The 27584-nt window shown below is 39.2% G+C and overlaps 1 protein-coding gene across 1 annotated transcript; it reads right to left on the bottom strand.

The window, feature by feature from the left end:
- Positions 1 to 4795: 4795 nt before the first annotated feature.
- On the bottom strand, positions 4796 to 7854 carry LOC106798410 (GRAS family protein TF80). The gene has a single exon (XM_014774673.3). The coding sequence runs from the start codon at positions 7633 to 7635 to the stop codon at positions 6304 to 6306; it is 1332 nt and encodes a 443-aa protein (XP_014630159.1). The 5' UTR covers positions 7636 to 7854; the 3' UTR covers positions 4796 to 6303.
- Between the last annotated feature and the right edge of the window lie 19730 nt (positions 7855 to 27584).

The raw sequence follows: 27584 nt of genomic DNA, 5'->3' as shown, positions 1-27584 counted from the left end.
TAAGACGATTTTTGATACAATCCTACCCTGCAAGGGCATTGGATAGAAGACTCCAAGTAAATTGGGTCAGAGATGCAAGAGAAGACCCTTGGGTTCTCATGAGCTTTAGGGTAGATTTCGGGCCCATAGGCTAAGTATAAGCCCACTTATCTATGTACATATTAGATTAAGGTTTCATTATTTTTGGGTCTTGTATTTAGGGCTCCATAATGTAGGTAGGGTACCCTTGAAATGTAGGATTTTTTAGTCCTTGTATTTTAGGGCACCTAGACTAGTTTTTGTATTAGGGGTAGTTTTGTAATTTCATATGCATTGAGTGAATATTTGATGTGTGTGTTGGGAAATAAATTTAATTTAATTGGGAGAAGCCCAATCCAATTAAATTTTAGAGGGGGGGGGGGTGAGCATTTACTTCCTACACCCCATTGTCACATCATATAGTCATCATACTTTGTGCATGTCCTTCATGCTTTACATGTCTCATGACACCTAAGCACAATTAGTGGAAAATCTTGGACTTGATCTTGGATTAGTGGGCTGAAGCATAGCTAAAATTCACTAATCATAATTAGTGAAATTTTGGCTCCAAAATTTTGCTCCACAAATTCAATTTCAAATTCAAGTGAAGTTTGAATAGAAATTCAAATTTTCCTCCAATTTTGTGTGACACATAGGCTATAAATAGAGGTTATGTGTGTGCATTTTTTCAACTTTGATCATTGGAGAATTAAACTTCAAAGTTCAGACCTCTTTTGAGTCACTCAATTTCGTGCTCTTTCTCTTCCTCTCCTTTCATTCATCTTCTTCTACCTTCAAGGTCTTATCCATGGCTTCCTAGGGCTTAGATTTTCTTTTAGACTCATCTTCTCCTTGAAGTGGCATCTCCAATCATCTTTCTCCCTCTCTTTTATGCTGCAATCAGACCTCAAGAAGCAAAAGACTCCATTGATGAAGAAGATGAAAGGCCTACAAGCTCCACATGGAGCTACATCAGTATTTATGGAACCATCGTCGAAAGTCTTGACTTTCAACGATGTTGAAAGTGATTTAGAACCATCGTTGTAGGGTCTTTTTGCAGTAGTGCAGGTAACTAAGTCCAATTCTTGCATCTTAGAGTCTTGTGTGTGAAAGTGGTCATTGCCATGTTAGTCATGAAAGCCTTAAAAACTTTTGTTTGGCTTCATATAAAAGGTTATCTAGTCATAGATGGAGATTAGAACAACAAATTTGTTTGCAAAGGAGACAAATATGATGTCCTTATTACTCCTTAGTTTATGGAGCAAGAATGAGATAAGTAACTCCTAAGAAAACCAAACACAGATAGAATATAATATGATGATTGTTACTAGATAAAGAATTATTGATTATCTAAACATAGGTTTCATATGTCACAAGGGCACAAGATTCAAACAAAGTTGCCTAGTATTTTCACACACAAAGCCTTCTTATCTAAAATTAAAGTAAGCAATTATAGGTGTAAACATTGCTATACATAAGGAGAAAACAAGGTTTAATATTTTGTAACTTTTCCATTGACATGCAAATCTACTAAAACATATGCAACCTAACCACATAAAAGCAAGAGTCCTTTTAAAAGCAATGCTGAATCAGATGAGTATTTCACTAGAGATTATGGACATGTGAATTGGTTAAATCTAGGATACAAAGTAGGGTCAAAACAGGGAATGACAACAAAATATAAGGTTGTAGATAATAACTACAATACTGATCTTTTGTATTATATTGATATTTTTGAAACATTTAACATGTAAAATATCTAATTTGATGTCATAAATGTGTAGAAATGTATAATATCTTTTCATGGTTGCATTTAACAACTTAGATGCCTTTTTCAAATTTTAGAAACTCAAACGAAAGGCCAATATTGATCAATGATCACTGCTTGGTTGGAAGGTAAAGTGTTGGCCAGCCATAGGTGCTGGTGAGATTGCAAAAGGTTAAGAATGACAAAGAAGAATATTGTGTGAGCTAAAGTTGCTGGAAAGGTTGCAAGATAAAGACATGTAGTTAACCAAACTTCCAAAGGTTTGAGAAACCAAAAAAAAAATTGAAGGTTGAAAACATATTTTTAATATAACAACACAAGTTAAACACATGAACCAGAATATGAAATATAAAAGAAAATACCACTTTACCACATAATACATATGCATAGAACATAAAACTATAAATGCATCACAGACATGGCCTTTTAATGATAAAAGCTTATCTTTAAAGTAAGATTTGTGATACCCTCTACCCCATACATATATGTACTAATAAAAGGAAAAGAAATCATAATTAATTAAAAGTTTTTAAAACACATTTAAATAAAATCCTTTCAACAGAGTAAAAGGCTCACATTCACCTTTTTTTTACATCATATTCAAACTTGTCCAAATAAATAATAAAGTCATCTCGGCTCATACAAGGCCACCTAAGACTTCATACAATTAATATAAAAACCTATATCCCAATGTCACATCCTATCAGAACATTGTGTCCCGACGTCCTTCAGCACAAGGTTCCTTAAAGCAATTCACCTAGTCATCTGCTCCCCCGAATACAAAGTTCAAGATCATCACAGGATCCAAATATAAACAACACACAGGGAGTGAGTTATCACATTCCTAACTAATAGAGAAACAAGACAACTAGATATACATATCATATAAATGAGATACAACTTACTTAAACATAACTCACGTAATTCCACCACTTTGTCATTTAAAATTCACTTTTCAATCATCAATCACATTACACATGAATCACACACTCCGATCAAGACATAATAACACATCAATTTTGTAATAAACAATTAGCAAACGTATGCAACAGTTATGCTAAGACTCAAGCCTATATACAATGTGGTACCATGTAAGTGAAAAACCACCCTAGGGTGCTTAGGAGTACATAACAAGACACACCACAACATGGGTATGTCAGGTTACTCTCACTAAGTAAAATCATAGGGAGACCAGTCAGGGTCACGCTGTTTTGCGAGAATGCTCTAACCATGTGGGATTGACACAGGCTTAAAGGAGCACTCAAACCGGGTGTATTTACCCCCAAGGCCTACACTCCAAAGAGTCCGTCAGGGCCTCTCCCTTCTGATTCAGGTCCAACCCCTAAAATAATTTGTTGCATGAAGACACTGCTAATGAATTATACAATACACATGACCTCACACTCTTGTTTTAAACACGTTTAACACATTGCGCTACAATTTAGCACTGGTTCCTAAAAAGGAAACCAACATTTTCTCTTTAATACTAGTTCCTAAATAGGAAACCTACATTTTTTCTTTAACACTGCGCATCAACACTTTTCTCAAGATAACACTGGTCGGGTTAGTGTATAATTCACAGCTCACAACACAAGTAATGTCACATCAAGTGTTAACCACACACTTATTCATAACTAAAACTTGTTCACAATTTCACATCTCATAATGTCACAATCCACCAAGTGTTAACCAAACACGTTCTCATAACTTCACATCAAGTGTTAACCAAACACGTTCAACACATTGCGTTACAATTTAACGCTGGTTTCTAAATAGGAAACATACACTTTCTTTTTAACATTGTGCATAAACATTTTCTCAATATCAACACTGATTAGATTATTGTATAATTCACAACTCATAACATAATTATTGTCACATAAGTGTTATACACACACACACACACTTATTCATAATCAAATATCATGCCCACAATTTAACATCTCATAATGTCACAATCAATCATCTCATGTTTACATATATCTCACAAATTGACACATTCCACTTTATACTACTTAATCTTCATAATTATATTATGATGTCATTATAATAATTTATTACACCTCATAACTCATATACACATCACACAGTAATCATATTTGCATGACACAAAACATAAATATATATATATATATATATATATATATATATATATATATATATATATATATATATATATATATATATATATATATAGTAAATCAAGCTACATTATTTTTAATCAAAAGTATTTTTATAACAATTAATTTAATATTACATCAAAAGAAATTACCATTAGGCATTAACCTTACAACTTTCTTTAATTTATTATTTTAGTATTACAATAAATATATTCACATAACATGTTGATCATCGTCGTGAAAAAAAATTAGAATAATATAATAATTTGTATAAAATAAGTCATTGAATAATATTATTTAGAATATAATTCACGTTAATAAAAAGAGCTCAATTTTTTTAAGGGTTCACATTCAACGCAAGAACACATCAATTTCACAGCAATTTCTCATTGGAACATCAACTGGTTCATCAAACATATATAATTCACCATTATAATTATAAGAATAAAATAAAAAATTACGGAAACACCCCAAAGTCCATTCCAATTGATACTATAAGGATCCCTACATATGTTCTCACTACTCCCCAATTGTAAATAACTCATCCCTTATCTCAATGTAGTCACTCAAGCATTCTCCGTTATCAGTTGTGGTATTTTTGGTGCTCTCCAGAGCTTCTCCTCCGGTTTCTTTGTTAGGGTTCCCAAACGTTAGAGAGAAGGAGAAGGGATTGAAGCCTCCATTCCAAGGTCTTACGAGTGATGCATCTTTCTCCATTCACAGGCATTCTTTTGTAAATCCCAACGGTGAAGGTGTGCATAATTAAATTTCGGACCACATATCAAAATTGCATGACAATCCAACGGTTAACGAGTTTGGGATCATAGTTTTACCGAAACAATTTTGGGTTTCTGCAGGAAAGAAAAAGTTATAATGCGAAGGGTATTTCTATTAGCTTCTTTCTTAATTCCCAATGGTGAGAAGGGTCAAAATTGAGTTGCAAACCTAGTACTTAAATTTCACGACGATCCAACGGTGAATGAGTCGGAGATCGTCATTTTTTTGAGATAGATTTGGTGGTATGCGAAAAAAAAGGGTTTTGGGAGGAGAAGAGGGGAAAACGAAATTGAAACAAAGAGGAGGCATCGTCATTGTTGAAAACTGACCTAACACTCTATTTATAGCTAGGGTACATACAACTTATTATTTACTCTATTTATTTATTTTTATTATTTTATAAAAATGAACTCTATTTTATTCTCTATCAAATGAATAAATAAAATACTTTTTTTTCTCAAACCATTATTTTAATTAATAAAGTTATTTCTCCTTATTTATTTAACTATAAAAACCTGATCATTTTTCTGAAACTTTATTTATTTATTTAATTTACTAAAAAACTTTTTAAATTTATTTAAAAAAAAATAGGATGTTACAAGATTCATACTATTCTACAGTTACATCTTATATCTCTATACTGAAGCATCCTGATTTTTTGTGCTATAACAGATGCATATATGGTTGGAATATTTGAATATTAGCAATCTCATATCTCTAAACATAAGCATCACAGTTTTGTTGGGTAACGGGTTCATATATAGTTGGAACATTTGAATATTGGCACCGGACCGGAACTTTTACAGGATCCATTGAATTTTAATAACACCATATACAACTCATGCCATCTAATATCAGAGTAATTTTATATTCAAACCAAAAGGATTTAAGCATTAAAACAAAATTCACCAACCCATATCCTCTCAGAGGCACTAAAACCTCATGGGAAATGGTTTAAATATAGAAACTTCTCTTAAGTGGATAAAAATATATATTGTTAGAATTTGGATTTGAACTTAATTCAACCCGATCAAATTAGATTGTAAAATTAGGATTTTTCATCACTTATATATTTTATCTTGACATATCTCTAGTCGACGTGGAATTTAGGTTTTTCCCACCTATATTTCAGCCAAGGTACAAGACTTCTTTTTGCACAACTGCTGTCCCCTATCCAATGTTTCATATACTGCCAAACACATTGAGGTAACATACTCTAACATTCCTTAGGCATATCTATGTCCTAGTATCTCATCTGTAAATATTTGGCAGTTTTCATTGATAATGCCACCTCTTTCAGCTGTTGTAAATGAAAATGAGATTTAGCTAATGCTATGTACTAATATTAATATGTTGTACTGAAATGAATCGATATTAACATCAACAGCAATACAAGATGGATTTGTTGTTTGGCTATTTCAAATCACCCAGCTGTTCTAGAGAACAAAAACATAAAACCCTTTATACATAGAAATTAGAAACAGTTAAACCCTAGATAAGAAAGAAAGATGAAAATAAAAATCGATCCATCTTCTTGTCTTGTTGATTACTTCATTTTCAACTTCTTGAAATCCATGGCAATGCAAGGGATTCTTCATATTCCAGCACATATATGAACATTCATCTCCTAAAACTCCAAGCTGATACAGAAAACAATGGTCTGTCACTCCAGCAGACAAGTAAACAATCATTCTCTTCTCGAAATTTGTATTTATTACTATATCTCTGCAACAGATTCTTTGCTTCTAACCTCCCATTGTAGCTCAAAGGTACCTTTTCAAAACCAGCCATTTCAAGTCTTCGAATCCATTTCTCGAGTTTCTCATGTCTCTCCTTTCTATCAACACCCTCACAAGCAATGATGTTCTTTATCTGCTCTCCAAGAAGCTTGCTCTCAAGTTTTTGCCTCTCTACTGATGTTTTCATAACAGTAGAGTCCAAGCAGTCAAACAATGCACTGTAAAAGTACAATGCTCTATCAACTCTCTCCATCAAATTGGAACCATTCAGATTTGATTCTTGTTCAGTAATCACTACTAGTTTTGGTTGAAGTTTTCTAATAGCATTGAGAAAGATCCCCATCTTAGGTGAGGCACCCAAGGAAAGCGGTGACAAAGCAGAATCAGGACTCAAGGTATATGCATTGATCATATCTCTCTCAAGCCACTCTGCAAAAGTCCTTTGACCCATATGCAGTGCTCTCTGCACATTCATAGATGCTGCCGCAGCCGGTGAGATCCTCCCTGCCATATCATCATCAGTGGCAAGAAGAGAATGCAGCTGAAGAACAGAAGTGATTGCAAGAGCATCTCCTATCTTTACAGGCAACTTCTCAAAGTCAACATCTTCCAGTTTGCTAACAACTGGATAGAACTGCAAAGGAAAATCCAATTTCCCAGCTTCAGTTGTCAAATGAAAGTTCATTTGGTCTAATACTTCTTTCTTCTCGTGAATTCCTGTAATTTTCAGATGGGGTGGACCTCCCTGACGGTTTTTGAAAGTTAGTAGAAGATCTATCCATTGAGTTGGCTCACAACAGTGAAGATCAATAATGTGAACCACCTTTTCGCACTCCATGGCCTCAGCAATGGCATGGTTTGTGATCAGGTATGAGAACTTCAAAAATGGACACAGTTCATAGAAGTATTTCTGAACAAGGATATCTTCAGAAGATAATGATGTTTTTGATGGATTGAGAGACTTATATACACCAGGCAAATTTTTTATTATCCTGTAACCAAGTGCTTCACTGAAATAAGTGACCATCCTTTGCACTGCATTACCATCAGGAGATGAAATCTGATATATGTACTCAAGGCCAATATCTGCATTCTTGATGCTTCCAGATGCAACACATTTGGCACAGTCAATAAGAAGGCTTATTGGATTTAAGCCCTGGGAGTCCCATCTCAGCTCCCTCAGCCACTGGGATGGCGAACCTAATCCATCCATAATAGCTGGATTAGCATAAATGAGAGCCGTAGGTGTGAAAAGAGAAAATATAGGATGTTCATTCTACTCAGAGCATGTAAATGTTTGATAAAAACAGTTCCAGATACAATTTGTCAATCAGACAATGACACTTGGGAGTTTTCTTCTTCCTTTCCTTTTCAGAAGATATTACTTTTTGGTAGTGAGAAAAGCAGTGAACTCTCTTATGTTTCTTTCTTGTTTCAAAAAAGCTTTGATTTTTAACCAAGCTAAATGGCGTCGTGTGATCAACGTAACCAACCTTACCTAGTGGAACAAGGTATTATTATTGTTGTATGTTTTTTAATTAAAAAAGTGATTCATTAGGAAAAGCACAAATGAACAGGCAAAGTTCTTACTGTAAACAGGTCATGAAGTTCATGGGGTAATTATTCTGCTCTTTTATCAAACTCTCTGTGTGTAAAAGAAAAGTTAATTGAAGAGAAAACGTAAAGTTTCTTAGAGAAAGGTGCAATATTAATGCAGATATATCTCATTTTTAGTAATTGATCAACTTACCATGCACCTAAGGTCACAGCCTGGTTAATTATTTTAGATTTGTTCAGAATTTCAGATACAATCTTTGATTCTGTTGTGGAAGCAGCTGTTGTTTCCCATTTCAAAGGGAAATTTTAACTAATTTCTATACTGCAAACTATCTCCTAAATCTCAACAGGATGCAATATCCAATGACCAAGCATAGTTTTTGTGCTTTTTTGGTGACTTTAGTTTACTATTTTGATATTTATACTAACAAAATTTTTACATACTTACACTGTTATGCTCTAGATTTCTTTTCATTATTTTTGAAGGGCTAAAACTTTTAACAGCTATTGAGCAATCATATCCTTGAGGAAGCATGTGAACAGTTTAAAGTTTCTATTGTTTTCTACCCTTTCTGTTTCTAATGCAGCCTTTTCTTTAACCATGAATTTCATAAAGGCAAAAAATCAAAATACTATTACCTGTGTCCATAAGATGCAACTTCAGATTAATAACAGCTAGTGTTATTGGCAAGGCCCAAAAGGCCTCTTAGAGCAAAACCAAAAGTCCAAAAATGTTCCTCAGCTTGATGCGAAGCTCTACAGTCTTTGGTGATATGGGGATTTATAGTTGAGTTAAAGCTCTTGTCTCGAAGAGTATTCCCAAGAATGGACAATAAAAGTGGTTGATAATGTCACCTCTAATTTGTCATCCTTCAGGCAGCAAAGAATATGCAATTTGTCAATTGCTAAACCCTCCCCGCTCAGCATTGTCTCTTTTTAGAGTAGAAGATTTTAGTGCTGGCCAAAACGGGTTATTTGTCAAAAACAAGCATGTCCAAACGGCCATTACTTGTTTCTTAGTGGTTGGTGATGAGGATAGCAAGGAAAATCTTAGGAAGATCCTCCAAAAGAAAACTTGGATTCATGTTAAAGGTTAGACCCTCCACTTGGGAACTTCTCCTTGGACAAAGGAGAAAACAAACAGGTCAATACCTGAGATTGAGAAGAAAATGTGAATCTGTTGTTTTATATGCATATTCACACATTGGAAGTGGTTACAATATCTTGTGCTCTCTATGCAACAAGTAGTGTTCTTCTAAGCACTGCACAAACTTCGGACCTATATATACATAATAATAATCAAGTTGGCTTAGAATAAGCTTCATTCATGGCGTATAATCAAAGGTCATTGGTTAGGACATTTTGGATCGGTGTCCTATATGGATAACATTTGTAACAAAATAAAAAATTGATTCATGAATTCGTTATTATTAGGATTTTGTTAGCCGATTATTCAACAGGTTTTTGCCACAACATATAAAAACAAAAAATAAACTAAGAATGTGGTCTGAGTGGTCTAAAATAATTGACCAATAGCGATGCACAATGTACAGGAAAGAATAATCACTCAAACAATTTCACTGCTTCTAGAAGAAATATTTTTTTTATAACCAACGAGAATAAATATAAACTAGATCTTCCAAGAATGGTGTTAACTAGAAAAAAATTGATAGAATTATTTATTTAAATTCAAATTTGACTCAATTAAAATTATGAGATAAGACGGGATCAATCTACTTTTTTGATACAATATATCAATATTAACATTATGGGTAAATAATTAAATTATAAAATTAAAATGAATGATATTAACAGAAATTTAATATTATATTTTACAAAATATTAATTGTTTAAGTCAAAAAGTTTTATTATTAGTTATCAAGAATGAAAGAAATGAACGATAGCTTTCGAATTCATTCATCAAAGTATTACAAAGGTGATTTATTTATACAAATATAGAGAATAACCAACTTCTAGTAACTCCTAGTAACTAACTTCAATAACTTCTAGTAACATAACTAAGTAACTATTCACCTAACTTCTAATAACTCCTAGTAACTAACTTCAACCGCTTAATCGTGATACCCTTCCTCAAGTTGGCGAATAGATGTTAATCATTCCCAACTTGGCAATGAATTTACCAAAAATCGGGCTTGAAAGTGTTTTTGTAAAAACATCTGCAACCTGGTGTTGACTCTTGACATGGACAAGCTTGACTACTTTGGACTGAACATATTCTCTAATGAAATGATGATCAATGTCAATGTGCTTGGATCGTTCATGATGAGCAGGGTTTGAAGCAAGACTTATAGCAGATTTATTATCACAATATAACATCACAGAGGGCACATCAACTTCAAAGTGAAGAAGTAACTTGCTTAACCAAACAATTTCACTAGTAACAGAAGACAAGACACGATATTCAGCTTCAGTGGATAATTTTGAAACAGTGGGTTGTTTCTTAGAATGCCAAGAAAGAAGGTTGTTTCCCAAAAAGACACAAAAGCCAGAAGTGGATCTTCTGGTATCAACACAACTGGCCCAATCAGCATCCGCAAAGGCAGTGAGGTTGAGAGATTTCTGAGCAGGGAAAAACAAACCTTGTCCAGGAGCAGATTTGATATACTGCAGAAGATGATGAACAACATGTAGGTGAGGAACTCTAGGTGCTTTCATAAATTGACTTAAGTGATTCACAACAAAGGTAATATCAGGCCGTGAGATGGTCAAATAAAGCAATCTACCAATTAATCTTTTGTACATTGATGGATCAGGGAGTAAGTTTCCATCATGAAGATTGAGTTTCAGATTGGGATCCATTGGTAAATTGGAAGGTTTGCAGACCAAGAAACCTGTATCTTCCAAAAGAGATAGAGCATACTTTCGCTGGGATAGTGAGATACCTCTATTGGATTTGGCTATTTCTAAGCCAAGAAAATGTTTCAAAGGGCCAAGGATTTTCAATTGAAACAAAGACTATAATTTGGTCTGAACAGCTTGTACGAAGGCAATATTGGACCCTGACAGGATGATGTCATCTACATATACTAGTAAAATGACTAAGGAATTGCCTGAGCCAATAGTAAAAAGGGAGTAATCATGTTTGGATTTATGGAATCCATGACTAAGAAGAGTAGTGGAGAACTTACAGAACCATTGTCTAGAGGCTTGTTTTAGGCCAAATAATTATTTGTTCAATTTGCATACCAATGAAGGATTGGATGACTTGTATCCCTTGGGAAGTTCCATATAAACTTCTTCAAACAAATCGCCATTCAAAAAAGCATTGTTAACATCCAATTGTAGAAGGCACCAGTTTTTAGCAGCAGCAACACAAAGCAGAACTCTCACAGTGGTAAGTTTGGCTACTGGAGAGAATGTATAAGAGAAATCGATCCCAGCTTATTGTGTATAACCTTTGGCAACCAATTGTGCTTTGTATCTATCTACAGAGCCATCCATTTTGTATTTAACTTTATACACCCATCGACATCCTATACAATGCTTACCAGGTGGTAATGGAACAAGTGTCCAAGTGGAATTTGCTTCAAGAGATTGGATTTCCTCATGCATTGCTTGACGCCATTTAGGATAAGGAACATCTTAATGATAGAACTGAGGTTCATAGACAGAGGAGATGTGATTAATGAAAGTTCAATAATGAGGGCTAAGAGGCAATAGGGAACAATGATGTTGGATGGGATATGCAGCCTGAGATTATGATATTACATAACCAGACACGTATAAGAGATGCTTAGAGTGGCATGTACTCCTTCTTAAGGTGACAGAGGGCAAAGTGTGAGGATGATCTGAGCCAGGGATTGAGGATGAATCAGTTGGGTCATGGTTAAAGCGATTAGTTGGTTGTGGTGATTGGCTACTAGTCTGGTCGGGGTTTGGTAAGGTATTAGTTATAGGAATGGGAATAACCAAATCAAGTAAAGGATCCGAAATGACTTGAGGCTGTGAAATGGTTTGAAAAGGAAAAATGGATTCATGAAAGACAACATCTCTAGACACAAAAAATTTCTTAGTGTCTAGGTGTCGCAACCTACCCTTCAGCGGGAGGGCGACGCGTGACTCGTGGGTGCGTCTTCCAAGAAAGGAATACGAGCGGAGTCACCACCAATGTTTATTTGAGGAAAACGTCGGAAAAGACGTGGTCTACAAACTTTAAGTGAAAGGTTCGGGAGTTGTATTTACGCACGGGGAAGGTATTAGCACCCCACACGTCCGTCGCAAGAGACGACAACCTTTAATCAAATGTGCAAATATAACTTCAATTTTATGTTATTTTCCCTTTTTTACGTTCTTATGTCTTTTATGCACCTTTTATATTTTTGTCTTTTTGTGGTCGACGAGGGTGTTTCCCTTGCTCCTACGAATTCCTCAATTGTGATAAGGAAATCAGACCTACGTAGTTCTTTGAGAACTAAGCGTTGGTTAAGTTTTTTTTATCCTTTTTAGAAAGATATATTTTGATTGAAAAGTCTTTTAAGGCGTTGAACCATTAAATAATCTTTCGGTTCTTTTTGAAAGGAGAGAAAACATTAAGGCATTGGACCATTAATGATCTCTTATTTTTTGAAAGAGGTAGTAAAGCTACATGTTGACTTTAGGCCCTTTTTTAGAAATCTACATTTAACCAATAAAAGTAGAAAAGACCATTTCAAGGCGTTGGCCTTAAGAATGGCTTGTTTAGGTGATAACAAAAGCTTGATTTATGAATTGATTTTAGTCTTAGTTTCACTTTTGTTATTAGTCAATTCGATTAAGAAAGAAAAATCCCAAAGAAAAACTTCCGATTGATTTTTTTTTATTATTTTACTAAAAGATATTTTTTATTATTATATTATTTTTTTGCCTCTTTTTGGTTTTAAACGTGGTTACGGCATGACCGAACGATCGGATTTCATTTTAACAGAAATTAAAAGATGTTACAATACGAATGATCGATGGAAATTTATTTTAGTTTTTTATTAGGTGAGAAAATGACTTAAATAAATGACTAAAGCACGTCAAAAGAGGTACAGAAAGTAAATGAAATAAAAATAAAAGCACGCGAATCAAATGAGGACCACTAAGGGTACATAGAATGAATTGAAAAAGTTCAATTTTGGGAACTTACCAGTTGAAGACCGAAGAACGATGAAGAACGAACGAAGAACGACGAAGAACGGTTGAAAATCTTCACGAAATCACCCACGGAAACGTCACAGAAGCGTTACGGAAGCACCTCGGCTTAGATTTTCTTCACGGAAATAATTTTTCTCACTAATTTTAAGTGATTCTCAGATACCAGGAGGGTTGACCATTTTTGTTCTTCCCTCCTCCCCCTATTTATAGGAAAATGAGGGAGGAGCTTGCCACCCAGCTCGCTCAGGCGAGCTAGGTTGCTTCCTCCAGAAGGCATCGCCTTCTGGAGAACTTCCTGGAAGGCCCAAGTGGGCCTGGTTTCTATTTGCACCCCCTATTTACTAAATACACCCCCGCCTTTTTTTGTTGATTCTTTTTCCGTAACGTTACGGAACTTTACGAATTACGTAACGATACTTGTTTTCTTTCCGTAATGTCACGAAATCTTACGGATTAGGTAACCATCCCTTCTTTGGCTTCCGGAATGTTATGGAACTTTACGGATTGCACATTAACACTTCCTTTTGACTTCCGACATGTCACAAAACTTCACGGATTGTGCAACAATGCTTTCTTTTGACTTCCGGCATGTCACGGAACTTCACGAATTGCCTAACGATGGGTGCCAAGTACCTCGAAGTGGTCAAATGAGGGTCGCATCCCAACAAACGGATGGTCCTCGGACGAAATTAGGGTATGATAGTTGCCCCTCTTTACTTGTCTTTTATTGGAGATAAAAGGGAAGTAAAGATAAAACACTAATTTCGTTCGAGCGAAACACCATTCGGTCGACGAATCTCCCTGCCAGCGGAACTTGCAAAAATTTTGAAAATAATCAGTACCGAATGACCAACATCGTCCTGATACTGTCGAGTTCGTTCCTCTTGGTTGACACAAGGCGTAGAATGACCATAATTTGTCTCTGCTTGCCCTTGGACACAATCGAGCCTGGGTGGCAAGGCGCAGAATGACCATAATTTGTCTCTGCGTGCCACCGGACACGATCGCCTCTGGATCGCGAAAAGGTGTGGGGAATGACCATAATTTGTCTCCGCCCACCTCTCGACTTACTGTCCCTGAATGACAAAGGGCGCAGAGTGACCATAATTTGTCTCTGCGCGTTTATCACTCGACTTGCGAAATTTGAATGACAAAGGGTGCAGAATGACCATAATTTGTCTCTGCGCGTTTATCACTCATCGAGTCTTACAAATAGCAAAAGCGTGCAGATGACCATAATTTGTCTCTGCATGTCATCGGGCTCGCCGCCTCTGGATAACAAAAGGTAAAAAGTGCTAGACCAAATGGTTCCCGCATGTCATCGGGCCCGCCGCCTCTGGATGAAAAAAGGTAAAAAGTGCGGGACCAAATGGTTCCCGCATGTCATCGGGCCCGCCGCCTTTGGATAACAAAAGGTAAAAAAGTGCGGGACCAAATGGTTCCCATATGTCATTGGGCCCACCGAAAAAGGTGAAAAAGTATGGGACCAAATGGTTCCCGCATGTCATCGGGCCCGCCGCCTCTGGATGACAAAAGGTAAAAAAGTACAGGACCAAATGGTTCCCGCATGTCATCGGACCCGCTGCCTCTGGATGACAAAAGGTAAAAAAGTGCGGGACCAAATGGTTTCCGTATGTCATCGGGCCCATCGAAAAGGGTGAAAAAGTATGGGACCAAATGGTTCCCGCATGTCATCGGGCCCGCCGCCTCTGGATGACAAAAGGTAAAAAATTACGGGACCAAATGGTTCCCGTATGTCATCGGGCTCGCCGCCTCTGGATGACAAAAGGTACAAAAGTGCGGGACCAAATGGTTCCCGCATGTCATTGGGCCCACCGCCTCTGGATGACAAAATGTGAAAAAGTATGGGACCAAATGGTTCTCGCATGTCATTGGGCCTGCCGCCTCTGGATGACAAAAGGTGAAAAAGTACGGGACCAAATGGTTCCCGCATGTCATCGGGCCCGCTACCTCTGGATGACAAAAGGTAAAAAAGTGCGGGACCAAATGGTTCTCGCATGTCATCGGGCCCACCGCCTGTGGATGACAAAAGGTAAAAAGTGCGGGACCAAATGGTTCCTGCATGTCATCTGGACCACCGCCTCTGGATTACAAAAAGGGTAGAAGACGATGTTAGTCTTTACATGCCATCGGACACGATTGTGTCTGGATGGCAAAAGGTGAGCGGAATGACCATAATTTGTCTACGCATGTCATCGAGCCCGTCGCCTCTGGATGACAAAAAGGGCGCAGAATGACCATAATTTGTCTCTGCGCGCCATTGAACACGACTATGTCTGAATGGCAAAAAGTGAGCAGAATGACCATAATTTGTCTCCGCGTGTCATCGGGCCCGCCGCCTCTGAATGACAAAAAGGGCAGAAGACGACGTTAGTCTTTGCGTGCCATCGGACACGATTGTGTCTGGATGGTAAAAGGTGAGCGGAATGACCATAATTTGTCTCCGCGTGTCATCGGGCTCGCTGCCTCTGGATGACAAAAAAGGCGCAGAATGACCATAATTTGTCTCTGCGCGCCATCGGACACGACTGTGTCTGAATGACAAAAGGTGAGCGGAATGACCATAATTTGTCTCTGCGCGTCACATGACCCCAGGGTCAGTATGACAGAAATTGTGGGGCGGCCGACAAAAGCGAGGCTCTTGCTCCTACGTATCCTCAATGAGGAACTCAGACCTACGTAGTTCTGGATAACTTGTGAGACTAAAAATAGTCTCGGTGTTTTCTTCACTAAAATGTGAACATGCTTTAGTAAAGAGACAAAACTTCCAACTGATTAGAGCAACATATGCTTTTTGGATAAAAACAATGTGTCTACCGGGGAAGGAGACTATGTTGATGAAATCTTCTCATAACTGTAAATAAGACTTTGGATGTTAGCATTTCGCCTCTAAATGACCATTTAGAGGAAACACTGGGCTCAACAAAAATAGAAGAAAATCACTCAAAGTGTATTAATCTCACACGGGTAAGTGTTTCATCCTAATTCTGAACCATAGATATGTCATCATTTGATTTTGCAAATCATTTTCTATCAAATCAAAGATTACATGCGTGATCATGGATCAATAGGACTTTTCCTCGGGAATGGTTTGTTTCTTGTGGGAAATTTGGCTTTGAGTGTTCTTGCCTTTTTCTTTTTCTGTTTTTGTTTAGTGTGAGGTGAACAAGCCACCGACGCACATGATTTTGGTTGGCAATCAAAGGGAGGGGACCACTTTAGATCGTGGTTTCCCCCCTTTTTTTTTGTTTACTTGGTGACAATTTTGTATTGTTCAGATATTGTCTGGTCCAAAGACCTTTCTACATATTTCTTCTATTTTCTTTCGATCTTTGATCGAGAATTTTCTTTCTTTTCGCTTTCTCTCAATCTTTGATTGGGAATTTTCTCTTTTTGCTTTCTTCCGAGGGCGAGGTTCATGATAAGTTGGGATTTTGGATCAAGGCTTGTAGAATGGATGGACATGGTATGTGTTAGGGTTTGGCCAGCGGTTTGGGGATAAAGGGGATGTCCCACATTATTTCCATGACACAAATGCAATAATGATAATTAGGAAATTTTATGCAAAACTAGTCATGCATGCACCTATGGGGACACTCAAGTGTCGAAAAAATTCTGGTCATGTGATGCTAGGGCTTATGATTCATTTTCCCTATTTAAGTCAACCCAGTGTTTCCAAAGTATGTTCTTTTATCAATTCATGCATTCATCCGAGTCCATTTTGGACATTCGGGAAAATTTTTACAGCATTCACCCTTCAGGTGTATTACACACATTTTCTTTCAAAAACTGGTTATGATCAGTGAACTTTTTGTCAAAGAAAAGCTGGAAGTTATCTCCTTTCACAAGCATGTTGTTTTCTAGCTAGACAACTTTTTATTTTCTTTTTTTCTTCCTTCTTCTTTTTCCATGAGGTATTTTGCTACCTAAACATACGTATATTTTTGTGAGGTATTTTTGCTATGCATATCCAAGGTATCTTGCTACCTAAACATAAATATATAGATATTTTGTGAGGTATCTTTTTGCTACATACATGCATATCTAAGGTATTTTCATACCTAAACACACATACATATATTTTGTGAGGTATGACTACCTTTCGAGCTTGTGCTAGTTTTATTTAAATTCCTAGGATCATGAGCAACTAGGTGCGTCCTACTATAAAAAGTGATCAAATAACAAGCATAAATTCAAAAGGTACTAGGTTGCCTCCTAATAGCGCTTCTTTAACGTCTTGAGCTAGACACATGATGACTTGTCGGTCACGGACCTAGTACTTTGCTTACCTTTGGCTTTGGACTTGGTCGCCTATTGGTCCGCCATGTGTCATAGGCAATACTCTAACCTTTTGTGGATGAGCTGAGGGGCTCTGGAGGTGGCGGCGATGCATTTTTTGCCTGTTGCTGATAGAGGCCCGTAATCAGAGCTGGAAACCCCAGGACCCTGTTGGACTTCTTTGGGTCCACTAGGTGTCCTACGGGTGTGATCCCTGCAAACAATAGATGACATCAGAAATCAGTTTGAGCCATATGCATACTTACCTATGTCGCGATGGCATGACCTTGCCGGGGGGTACGAGCACCCTGTAGGACTGATAGAGGCTCGTAACTAGAGCTGCAAATAGTAGATGGCATTAGAAATCAGTTGGAAATAATGCATACCTACCTATGTCGGGACGACACAGACCAACTGATACTTCCGCAGGGGGAGATTGACATTACGGTCGCTGGGTAGAATGTTGATAAGTAGCAATGTCATACATATCTGTGTAAGAGTGGTCATATTGGTGCGCACGATCCGCACTTGTCTCTTTGTAGCGGCACGGGTGAAATCTTGCCCCGGTATGCATAGTAGTTGCGTGATAGCCTCCCTCTTTGGTTGTATTTGCACAATTGGCACCCTCCAATATCAGGGGGTGGCCCAGGAACTGATAAAAGGAAACTACTGGCCCCTTATCCGGGAGTGCAAGTCTCGGTTAAGCATTTAAGGGCAGAGGACCTTAAATTCTTTTAAGGTGTAGATGTGGAGCCCTCTGAAAGCAAGGACGCATAGCCCTCTAAAGGCGAGGGAGTGCGCAGCCCTCCGAAGGCGCGGACGTGTCGCCCTCTAAAGGCAAGGGCGTGTAGCCCTCTGAAAAGGGGGACATGTAGTCCTCTAATGGTGAGGGCGTGTAGCCCTCCGAAGGCGAGGACATGTAGTCCTCTCAAGGGAAGGACGTATAGTCCTCTGAAGATGAGGGTGTGTAGCCCTCTGAAGGTGAGGATGTGAAGTCCTCTGAAGGCGAGGACGTGTAGTCCTCTAAAGGCGAGGACGCGTAGTCCTCTAAAGGCGAGGGCGTGTAGCCCACTAAAGGTGAGGGCGTGTAGCCCTCCGACGGTGAGGACGTGTAGTCCTCTGAAGGTGAGGGTGTGTAGCCCTCTGAAGGTGAGGACGTGTAGTTCTCTAAAGGCGAGGACGTGTAGTCCTCTAAAGGTGAGGACGTGTAGTCCTCTGAAGGCGTGCAACCCTCTGATGGCGAGGACTTGTAATCCTCTGATGGCGAGGACATGTAGTCCTCTGAAGGTGAGGACACGCTGTCCTCTGAAGGAGAAGGTACTAGTACCCAAGGGTCCACCCTTATGGAAAAGCATGAGATTGACTCATTTAAGAGGGTCGGTCATCCCAATTTCAAAAGATTTGGACATTAGATGTAGGAAATCTATGCAGTTAACATGATTTTTAGGGATGCTGATGCATGCAACCTTTGTCATGCAATTTGGTAAATGTGAACTTCATACGAAACAATGCAATGTAATGGAAAATTGTACAATGTTCATGACATTCTTTTCCTATTTTGTGATTTTGATTTTAATTTTGATTTTGATTTAATTTTTGGTAAACACAGATTGACTGTCCTTTTGAAAGAGGTGATAATTCATGCAACCTTATCCTATCTTTTGCAAATCTCTCTGGGAACTCCCTCAGAGTGTATGTTTTGTTTGATTTAGTCGCTTGACCATTTTGGAGTGACGGCAATGGAGCCGTTTTGATGTTTAATCAATCCATTGAAATCCCAGGGTTTGTCCCCTCTTTTTTTTTTGTTTTTAAAAAACATCGACGGGTGAGAACTTTTGATTTTCCCCTATGTTCACTTGAGGCTCATGCACGATGCCCCTCATTGCCCCAGTGTAAGGCTTTGAGATACTAATTGTTATCTTTCGTCATGGCCTTGTAGCTGGGAACCTATTGGGTGAGAACTTCTAATCTGCCCCTAGGTTTACTTGAGGCTCATGCACAGTGCCCCTCATTGCCCCACTGTAAGGCTTTGAGGTACCAATCGTTGTCTTTGTCATGACCTTGTAGCAGGGAACCTATTGGGTGGGAACTTCTAATCTTCCCCTAGGTTCACTTGAGGTTCATGCACGATGCCCCTCATTGCCCCAGTGTAGGGCTCTAAGGTATCCATCTTTGTTTTCACAACCTGGTAGCAAGGAAGAATGAAAGAAGCGGTTGATTCTTGCAAAAAGGATTTTCCAAGGACGAGAAATAGTTGAAGGATTTTTTTTAGTTGGCGGGTTAAGTCAAATGACTACTATTCTTGATAACTAACTTCTCTCTAAAAAGACAAACCTTTCGGAATGATAAAATGAGGTCACATGAATGTCTATATTTTTACTTGAAAACACAGTCAATCAAATGCTTTTTTTTAACTTTTTTGCTTTACTCGTTGTTTACGGCACCCCACCAACGTGCAGGACGAGTAATCTCTAATTGAACGGTCTTGGAAGTCAACACTCAGGAGCGCAGGTCGCTTGAGCAAACAGACCAATGGCTTGCACTCATATTCCGGTGGAAGTTGAATAAGCGAAGATGTGTTTGTGAGAGGATGAGGGACAAAAATGTCAATTTTATCCATTTAGCATTGTAACTTTGGTTTATAATAATGGCATAAAATTGAAAATCATGATGAGTTATTAGAGACATCTAACAACAGATTTCAAAATCGCCCCATGTGTGGTGTCGCTTGTCAACGTTAGGATTCACAAGCGATTCTCCTCAAATTTCAGCCAGCCCGCATCAATTAGACTTTGCACCTTACGCTTCGAGGTCAGATAGTGCTCAATGGAATGTCCCGGAATTCCTGCATGATATGCACATGTTACGTTCGAGTCGTATCCTTAGAGAAATGGAGGTTGAGGAACCTTGGTTGGGGTTATGGCTACCATTGCAGCATCAAGTAGATAATGGAGCAAGTTAGCATAGGACACCAGAATTGGGGTGAATTCTACAGGCTTTTTGCTGCAAAATTCCTTCCTTGGTTGGTGTTTTGATTCATGCTAAAGGTGGTGTTTAGCATTGGTTGTGTGGAAGGTGGGTTTTGTGGTTGATTTAGGGATGGCCTTTGTGGATAACTGGGTGGTAGGTAAGGAGAAGGGTTGTTATTGGCTGAGTAATGATGTTTGTTGGGTTGGTGGGAAACTTGGCCGTATAGGAATGGCAGTCACAACATGTGTTTCTCCCTCATCCTCGCCCTCTTCATTAGCCCAAGGTTTTTTGCATTTATCAAAGCATGATGATCAGATTTGCCTCTTTTTAGACCCACTTTGATCATTTCGCTAGCGAAGACCAAATCCGCAAAGCTTGAAGGTGTGTAACCCACCATTTTCCATAATAGAACACTAGTAATATGTCTACTATCATTGTTATTATTTCTTTCTTCGTCATTGTAGGTGGCACTTGAGTTGCCAAGTCTCTCCATCTTTGGGTGCATTCTTTGAAAGATTCATGCCCCCTTTTTGCACATGTTCTGTAGTTGCATCCTATCCGGAGCCATATCAGAGTTGCACTGATGTTGCCCAATGAATGCAACCATTAGGTCCTTCCAAGAATGGACTCAGGAAGGTTCTTACGTTAGTATACCAGGTGACAGTTGTCCCAGTAAGACTTTCTTGGGAAAAATGTATCAGCAGTTTCTCATCTTTTGCGTATGCCCCCATCTTTAGATGGTTCTTAGGGAAAGTAGTCCGGCACCTTGAACTTCGGAGGGGTGATGATATTGGGTACTAGGAACAACTCTTCTAGGTTAGCAAAGGCATAATCTTCACCTCCTTCAATGGCCCTAAGCCTTTCCTTTCGATGATCCAACTCTCCCATTTCAGCCATAGCATGAGGGTTTTTACCCGGTGTGGAATGCAAGGGGTGTGGTTGTGGGTGATACTGAGGGCCCTCCAAAGTGTTTTGCAGGGGTATATCACCAACTGCTTGCCCTTCAGTGGCATATCCGAGGCAAGGCTCGAAGTCGGCTAGATTGTGGTGGGGAATTTCATGTGTCTCCCCCACGATTTAAGAGACATGTACATGATGAGGTTGTCGACTCTCAATGAGTATGGGAGCGGAGTTATTGACATCCTCATTGGGAATGTATGCCACATTGGGTGGTGTATAGTTGGGAGGCAAGCCATATGGCGGGAAGGCGTGCTCGTTTTGAATTTTCACATCATGGGGTCGTCCGTACTTCCCAACTCTTTGCCCACCACATCTGAAGTTGGATGATTCATTTGGTTGAGATCAGATGGGGGCATCGGGTTCACCTTAGCAACAGCCCTGGTAGCGGCAACTGCAACCGCATTGGCTACCATTATCTTTCTTCATGCTCATCATGGCCTCCATCATTGTGGCCATCTGCTCTTTCATGGCCTCCATGTCGGCCTTCTTCTGCTCTCGCACCTCCTCTACTTCACCCATTACTCTAGCTCTAGCACGGGTTCGGTAAGGGCGCCGTAAAGCGTGTTCTTTTCTTTTTGATAACAATGATTAAGTTCTTTTTTTCAAGGAAAGAATGCAACGAGCAATGCAACCAATGAAAAGCACGGATGTATGCGAATGATGCACAGTATTGCGAATTTTTATGCAGGTCATGGGGTTGAATCAATTTAGATTTTCAACATGGTCCATGAAATCTTTGTCAAGGTGAAACTGGAAGTAACAAGGACATCAACAATCCTAAATGTGTTGGGCAGTAGACGAAGCAGTGATGTAACTCGATCCATCTTTTGCCCTAATTTTTGAAAGATGGTTACTTCCATGCTTCAACTTGACTTGATGAAACTTTTTGTAAAAGCATCAGCTTGGTTCAACCCTATAATCCAAGGAATGGCAATCCTGATCGCCAATACCTCAACAACATTTCATAGGGATGAATGACTCGGGCATACTTTAGGCTATGCATGGAAAATGTAATTATGAAATTGGGATGCCCGAAGAAACATCGTTTCCTAGTTAACCATGCGTTAGGTACCATGTTCAATCATTTTGTTTTTTAAATGAAATGGGTTTATGATCCCCAACATGGTTGGCTCATGGTACCGAACATATGCAACTAAGAATGCATCATGAAATTTCATGCTTCCCTTTTTGTTTTTGTTTTGTAGAGGAAAATGCAAGGATCATGCATGAGCGAACATGAAAACAAAAGGTATGCGGTTCGTAGAACAAAAAGTATATTGAACGCATATGCATGATGATGCAATGACTCATGCAAAATGTGATGCTGGAATATGATAACGGACAAATGCAGGAACGATATGTTCATTATGATGCCATGAAGAAATGCTTACGCAATGCATGATATGAATGCATGCTAGAGATAAAATGCGGGAGTGATTTGATTCACACTGATCTTTGGAGTAAAAACGCGGGATAAACTCATTTTATTCAGAAAGTTTATAATTAGTCAAGATCTGAGTGACAATACAAACTTTCCTAGCGGTTTCTAATTATATGGGCAATTAAGTCTATCATATGCTGACAATAGCTGAGAAGTCCGTGGATCTCCTCGGGGGCGGAGTAAGTGTCCGCCATTGCTTTGGCCTTGGCTAGCAATCAGGGAAGTTCTTGACTCCCGTTCAAGGTAAGAGCAAATCGGTCCATCCACATTGTTGCCTCTTGATCTAACGCGTCGATCACCCTTCCTCTAGCCTCATTTTCCGCGTACACTTGGGCATACTCGTCCGCCACTTTATGCTCGTGGGCCGTGGCTAGATTTAGCTCTTCTTGGTATTTGCTGACGATATCTAACATGTTGGTCTCTGTCTCGCATAATCGCTGAGACAAGTTTCTTTTGGACCTTGAGCAAACCTTCAACTCATCTTTCAAGATCAAACTGTCTACTCGTGATTGGTCCCTTTCCTCTCTCTGAAGCTTAAGCTCGCTGTTGCTGCCCCACATAGCCCCTCGGAACTTGTTCCGGCCGTGCTCTTCCCTACGAGCCCTCTTGGTCTCTTGTTCCTAGGCTTTGGTGGTTGCTATATTTATATCTCTCAGTTCGGCATTCTCCTTTCGGATTTTCAGAGCTGCTGATTTGAACCTTTCTTTGACTGTTTGGGCTTGCTCGAGTTCTGCCCTAAGGGCTTGCACCTCTTTGTCTTTCTCCGGTGCCTCAACTTCCTCCCTTTTAGCGGTTCTCAAACTCGGGAGCCAATCCAAACCTTGCACGTGGGCTTTCAACCACTTACGGTAGCCACCGATGGGCCCACTGCCCCTGAGTTCTTTGTCTTTCTTTTGCACCACCTCCCATGCCTTGCGGACCTTCTGAAGTGTCTCCACGTTGGTATTATTGAAACCTAATGAAATGACAGGCACGAGCTCTTCCTCTAGTGGTGCCCCTCTCATAGGGTAGCCAAGTTTCCATATAGCAAGAACGGGATTGTAACTGATGCAACCCCTTGTCCCCATCAAGGGAACATTTGGGAATCCTCCGCACGAAATAAGAACCCCGGTTCTTCCTTCTTTCAATCGAGGGAAGCATTTGACAGACGCTCCTTCTTTGTTTGCTAAGAGTCGGTCCCAATTTGCCCCTCCTTTCTCTGTGCATGAACGTTGGCTTTCTAGCGGGCAAGCATGCCTCACCTCTTGGCGAAAAAGGTGTGAAACCAACCATACATAAAGAGCTGGAGTACAGCAAACAATCCTCGTACTGCTCTTTTCACATCTTCGGTCGAAGGTGTCATATAGGTCGACTAGCATAGAGACAACCGGGCTTTCCTTGTGGTCATGATAGGCGAGAAAAGCGTCGATCGCTGCTAGATCCACCAACCCATCCACATTTGGAAAGAGGACTCCTCCGAAGATCAACAGTGCGAGAATGTCTATGAACGGGGCCCATTCGCCTCTACCTGCCAAGATTCTTGCTTTTGCCTCCAAACATTTTCTCGGTATTCTAACCACCCCATTTTCGACTTGCTTTCTGTGGTCTAATTCCTGCGCCAAGATTTGGACTATCTTAGAAATTCTAGCTAATGAGGGATAGAACCCTGAGAAGAGGTATGGTCTCCTTCCCCCTAGAGGACATCCTAGGATCTCTTCAAATTCTTCCACCATGGGTGATAGCTGGAAGTCCCCAAAGGTGAAGCACCTCAACGGCTGATCATAATACTGGGCGAGGGAGGCAATGGCCTCTGTGGAGACTTCTACCATGGCTAGGTCCGTGATTTTACCGTAAGCTTTGCAAAAAGCTTGCCGCTGGAGCTGCCCCATTAACTGCCCTAACTCTTTTAGACTGGTGATTCCTAGGCTCTTGACCTTGACTTGATAGAACCTCTTTTTAAGTGAAGGCGTTTGACTTGATCCCATGTTTTACTAAAGTGAAACAAAATTGGTGCGAATCAAAACTCCGACATCTATCATGGGTGGAATGGATGAATGCATGAAGAAATGCATATGATACAGATGCAATTTATGAATACGGGAGCCCGGGAAATTGTCTCCTTCTTAGATACAACGTCTTGGGGTAGCACAGTGCCCGACATATGTATTTAAGAAGGTGACACGGACCCTCCATTGGTTTGCCAAAGAGAGGGGATCAAGACATAACCCGTGCAAGATGCATATGCGAAAGGCACAACACGGGGATGTACATAGTACGACAATATTCACAAACAAATATAAGCAAAAGGGTACATGACACTTATGCATGGCAGTGTGAAAAATGGCACACAGCGTGTCTGCTCCGTGCCCCTATTCAAGGGACCTATATGGGAGGGAGCTAAAAAGGCTTTTAGTGATAATTCCCAAGGTGGTCATATCTCTCTTGATGGTCTCTAGAGGTATCATCCCCTTTGAAGAACATATTGCAGTAGTAGGGACTACTAGCAACAATATGTTATCAAAGAGAAAAACTCTAGATGAGGGTTTACTGTAATCAAGCAAGTCGGAGACCTAGCATGATCACAGATTCACCTCCACTCCTTATGTTCCCACGAACCCGGGTATAGGGCCCTTTTTCAACTCACTGTGTGTGCAAATAGTGTTGGTGTTTGTGTGTATCAAATGAATAAATATTTACCTCATGGATACATTTTAAAACACACTAAAAGCATCAAATAGTTATACACACAAGAACATAATAAAAATAAAGGGAAGCCAACAAAGGAGAAAGTCATGATAAAACTCTGCACAAGATTAAATGGCCTAACTCTCTAAAAACAGTCCCTAGTGGAGTCGCCAACTGTCGCAACCTACCCTTCGGCGGGAGGGCGACGCGTGACTCGCGGGTGCGTCTTCCAAGAAAGGAATATGCGCGGAGTCACCACCAACGTTTATTTGAGGAAAACGTTGAAAAAACCGGAAAACACGTGGTCTACGAACTTTAAGTGAAAGGTTCGGGAGTTGTATTTACGCACGGGGAAGGTATTAGCACCCCACACGTTCGCCGCAAGAGACGGCAACCTTTAATCAAATGTGTAAATATGACTTCAATTTTATGTTATTTTCCCTTTTTTACATTCTTATGTCTTTTATGCACCTTTTATATTTTTTTATCTTTTTGTGGTCGACGAGGGTGTTTCCCTTGCTCCTACGTATTCCTCAATTGTGATAAGGAAATTAGAGCTACGTAGTTCTTTGAGAACTAAGCGTTGGTTAAGTTTTTTTTTTATCCTTTTTTGCTAGATATATTTTGATTGAAAGGTATTTTAAGGCGTTGAACTAATAATCTTTCGATTCTTTTTGAAAGGAGAGAAAACATTAAGGCATTGGACCATTAATGATCTCTTATTTTTTGAAAGAGGTAGTAAAGCTACATGTTGACTTTAGGCCCTTTTTTAGAAATCTACGTTTAACCAATAAAAGCGGAAAAGACCATTTCAAGGCGTTGAACCTTAAGAATGGCTTTTTTAGGTGATGACAAAAGCTTGATTTATGAATTGATTTTATCCTTAGTTTCACTTTAGTTATTAGTCAATTCGATTAAGAAAGAAAAATCCCAAAGAAAAACGTCCGATTGATTTTTTTTTATTATTTTACTAAAAGATATTTTTTATTATTATATTATTATTTTGCATCTTTTTGGTTTTAAACGTGGTTACGGCATGATCGAACGGTCGGATTTCATTTTAATAGAAATTAAAAGATGTTACAATACAAATGATCGTTGAAAATTTATTTTATTTTTTGATTAGGTGAGAAAATGACTTAAATAAATGACTAAAGCACGTCAAAAGGGGGTACGGAAAGTAAATGAAATAAAAAAAAAACACGCGAAACAAATGAGGACCACTAAGGGTACATAGAATGAATTGAAAAACGAAGAACGACGAAGAACGGTTGAAAATCTTCGCGAAATCACCCACGGAAACGTCACGGAAGCGTCATGGAAGCTCCTCGGCTTGGATTTTCTTCACGGAAACAATTTTTCTCACTAATTTTAAGTGAATCTCATATACCAGGAGGGTTGACCATTTTTGTTCTTCCCTCCTCCCCCTATTTATAGGAAAATGAGGGAGGAGCTTGCCACCCAGCTCGCCCAGGCGACCTCAGCTCATCCAGGCGAGCTAGGTTGCTTCCTCCAGAAGGCACTGCCTTCTGGAGAACTTCCTGGAAGGCCCAAGTGGGCCTGGTTGCTATTTGCACCCCCTGTTTACTAAATATACCCCCTGCCTTTTTTTGCTGATTCTTTTTCCGTAACATTATGGAACTTTACGAATTACGGAACGATACTTGTTTTCTTTCCGTAATGTCACAAAACCTTACGGATTATGTAACCATCCCTTCTTTGGCTTCCGGAATGTTACGGAACTTTACGGATTGTGCATTAACACTTCCTTTTGACTTCTGGCATGTCACGGAACTTCACGGATTGTGTAACATTGCTTTCTTTTGACTTCCGGCATGTCACAGAACTTCACGAATTGCCTAATGATGGGTGCCAAGTGCCTCGAAGTGATCAAACGAGGGTCGCATCCCAACAAATGGATGGTCCTCAGATGAAATTAGGGTATGACACTAGGCTATACAATTCGTATCCTTTATAACCTTGGGGATAGCCAACAAAAATGGCAGGTACTGCTCGAGGAGAAAACTTGTTCCTTGATGATGGAAGAGTGGAAGCAAATGCTAAACAACCAAAACTTCTTAAGGCATGATAGTTAGGTTCCTTTTTGAACAAAATATTGTAGGGTGAGCAGTGTT

This window comes from Glycine max, chromosome 4, assembly GCF_000004515.6.
Source record: "Glycine max cultivar Williams 82 chromosome 4, Glycine_max_v4.0, whole genome shotgun sequence".
NCBI lineage: Eukaryota > Viridiplantae > Streptophyta > Magnoliopsida > Fabales > Fabaceae > Glycine > Glycine max.
Note: the sequence above shows the minus strand (reverse complement) of the source record. Positions and strands in the feature narration are given on the sequence as shown.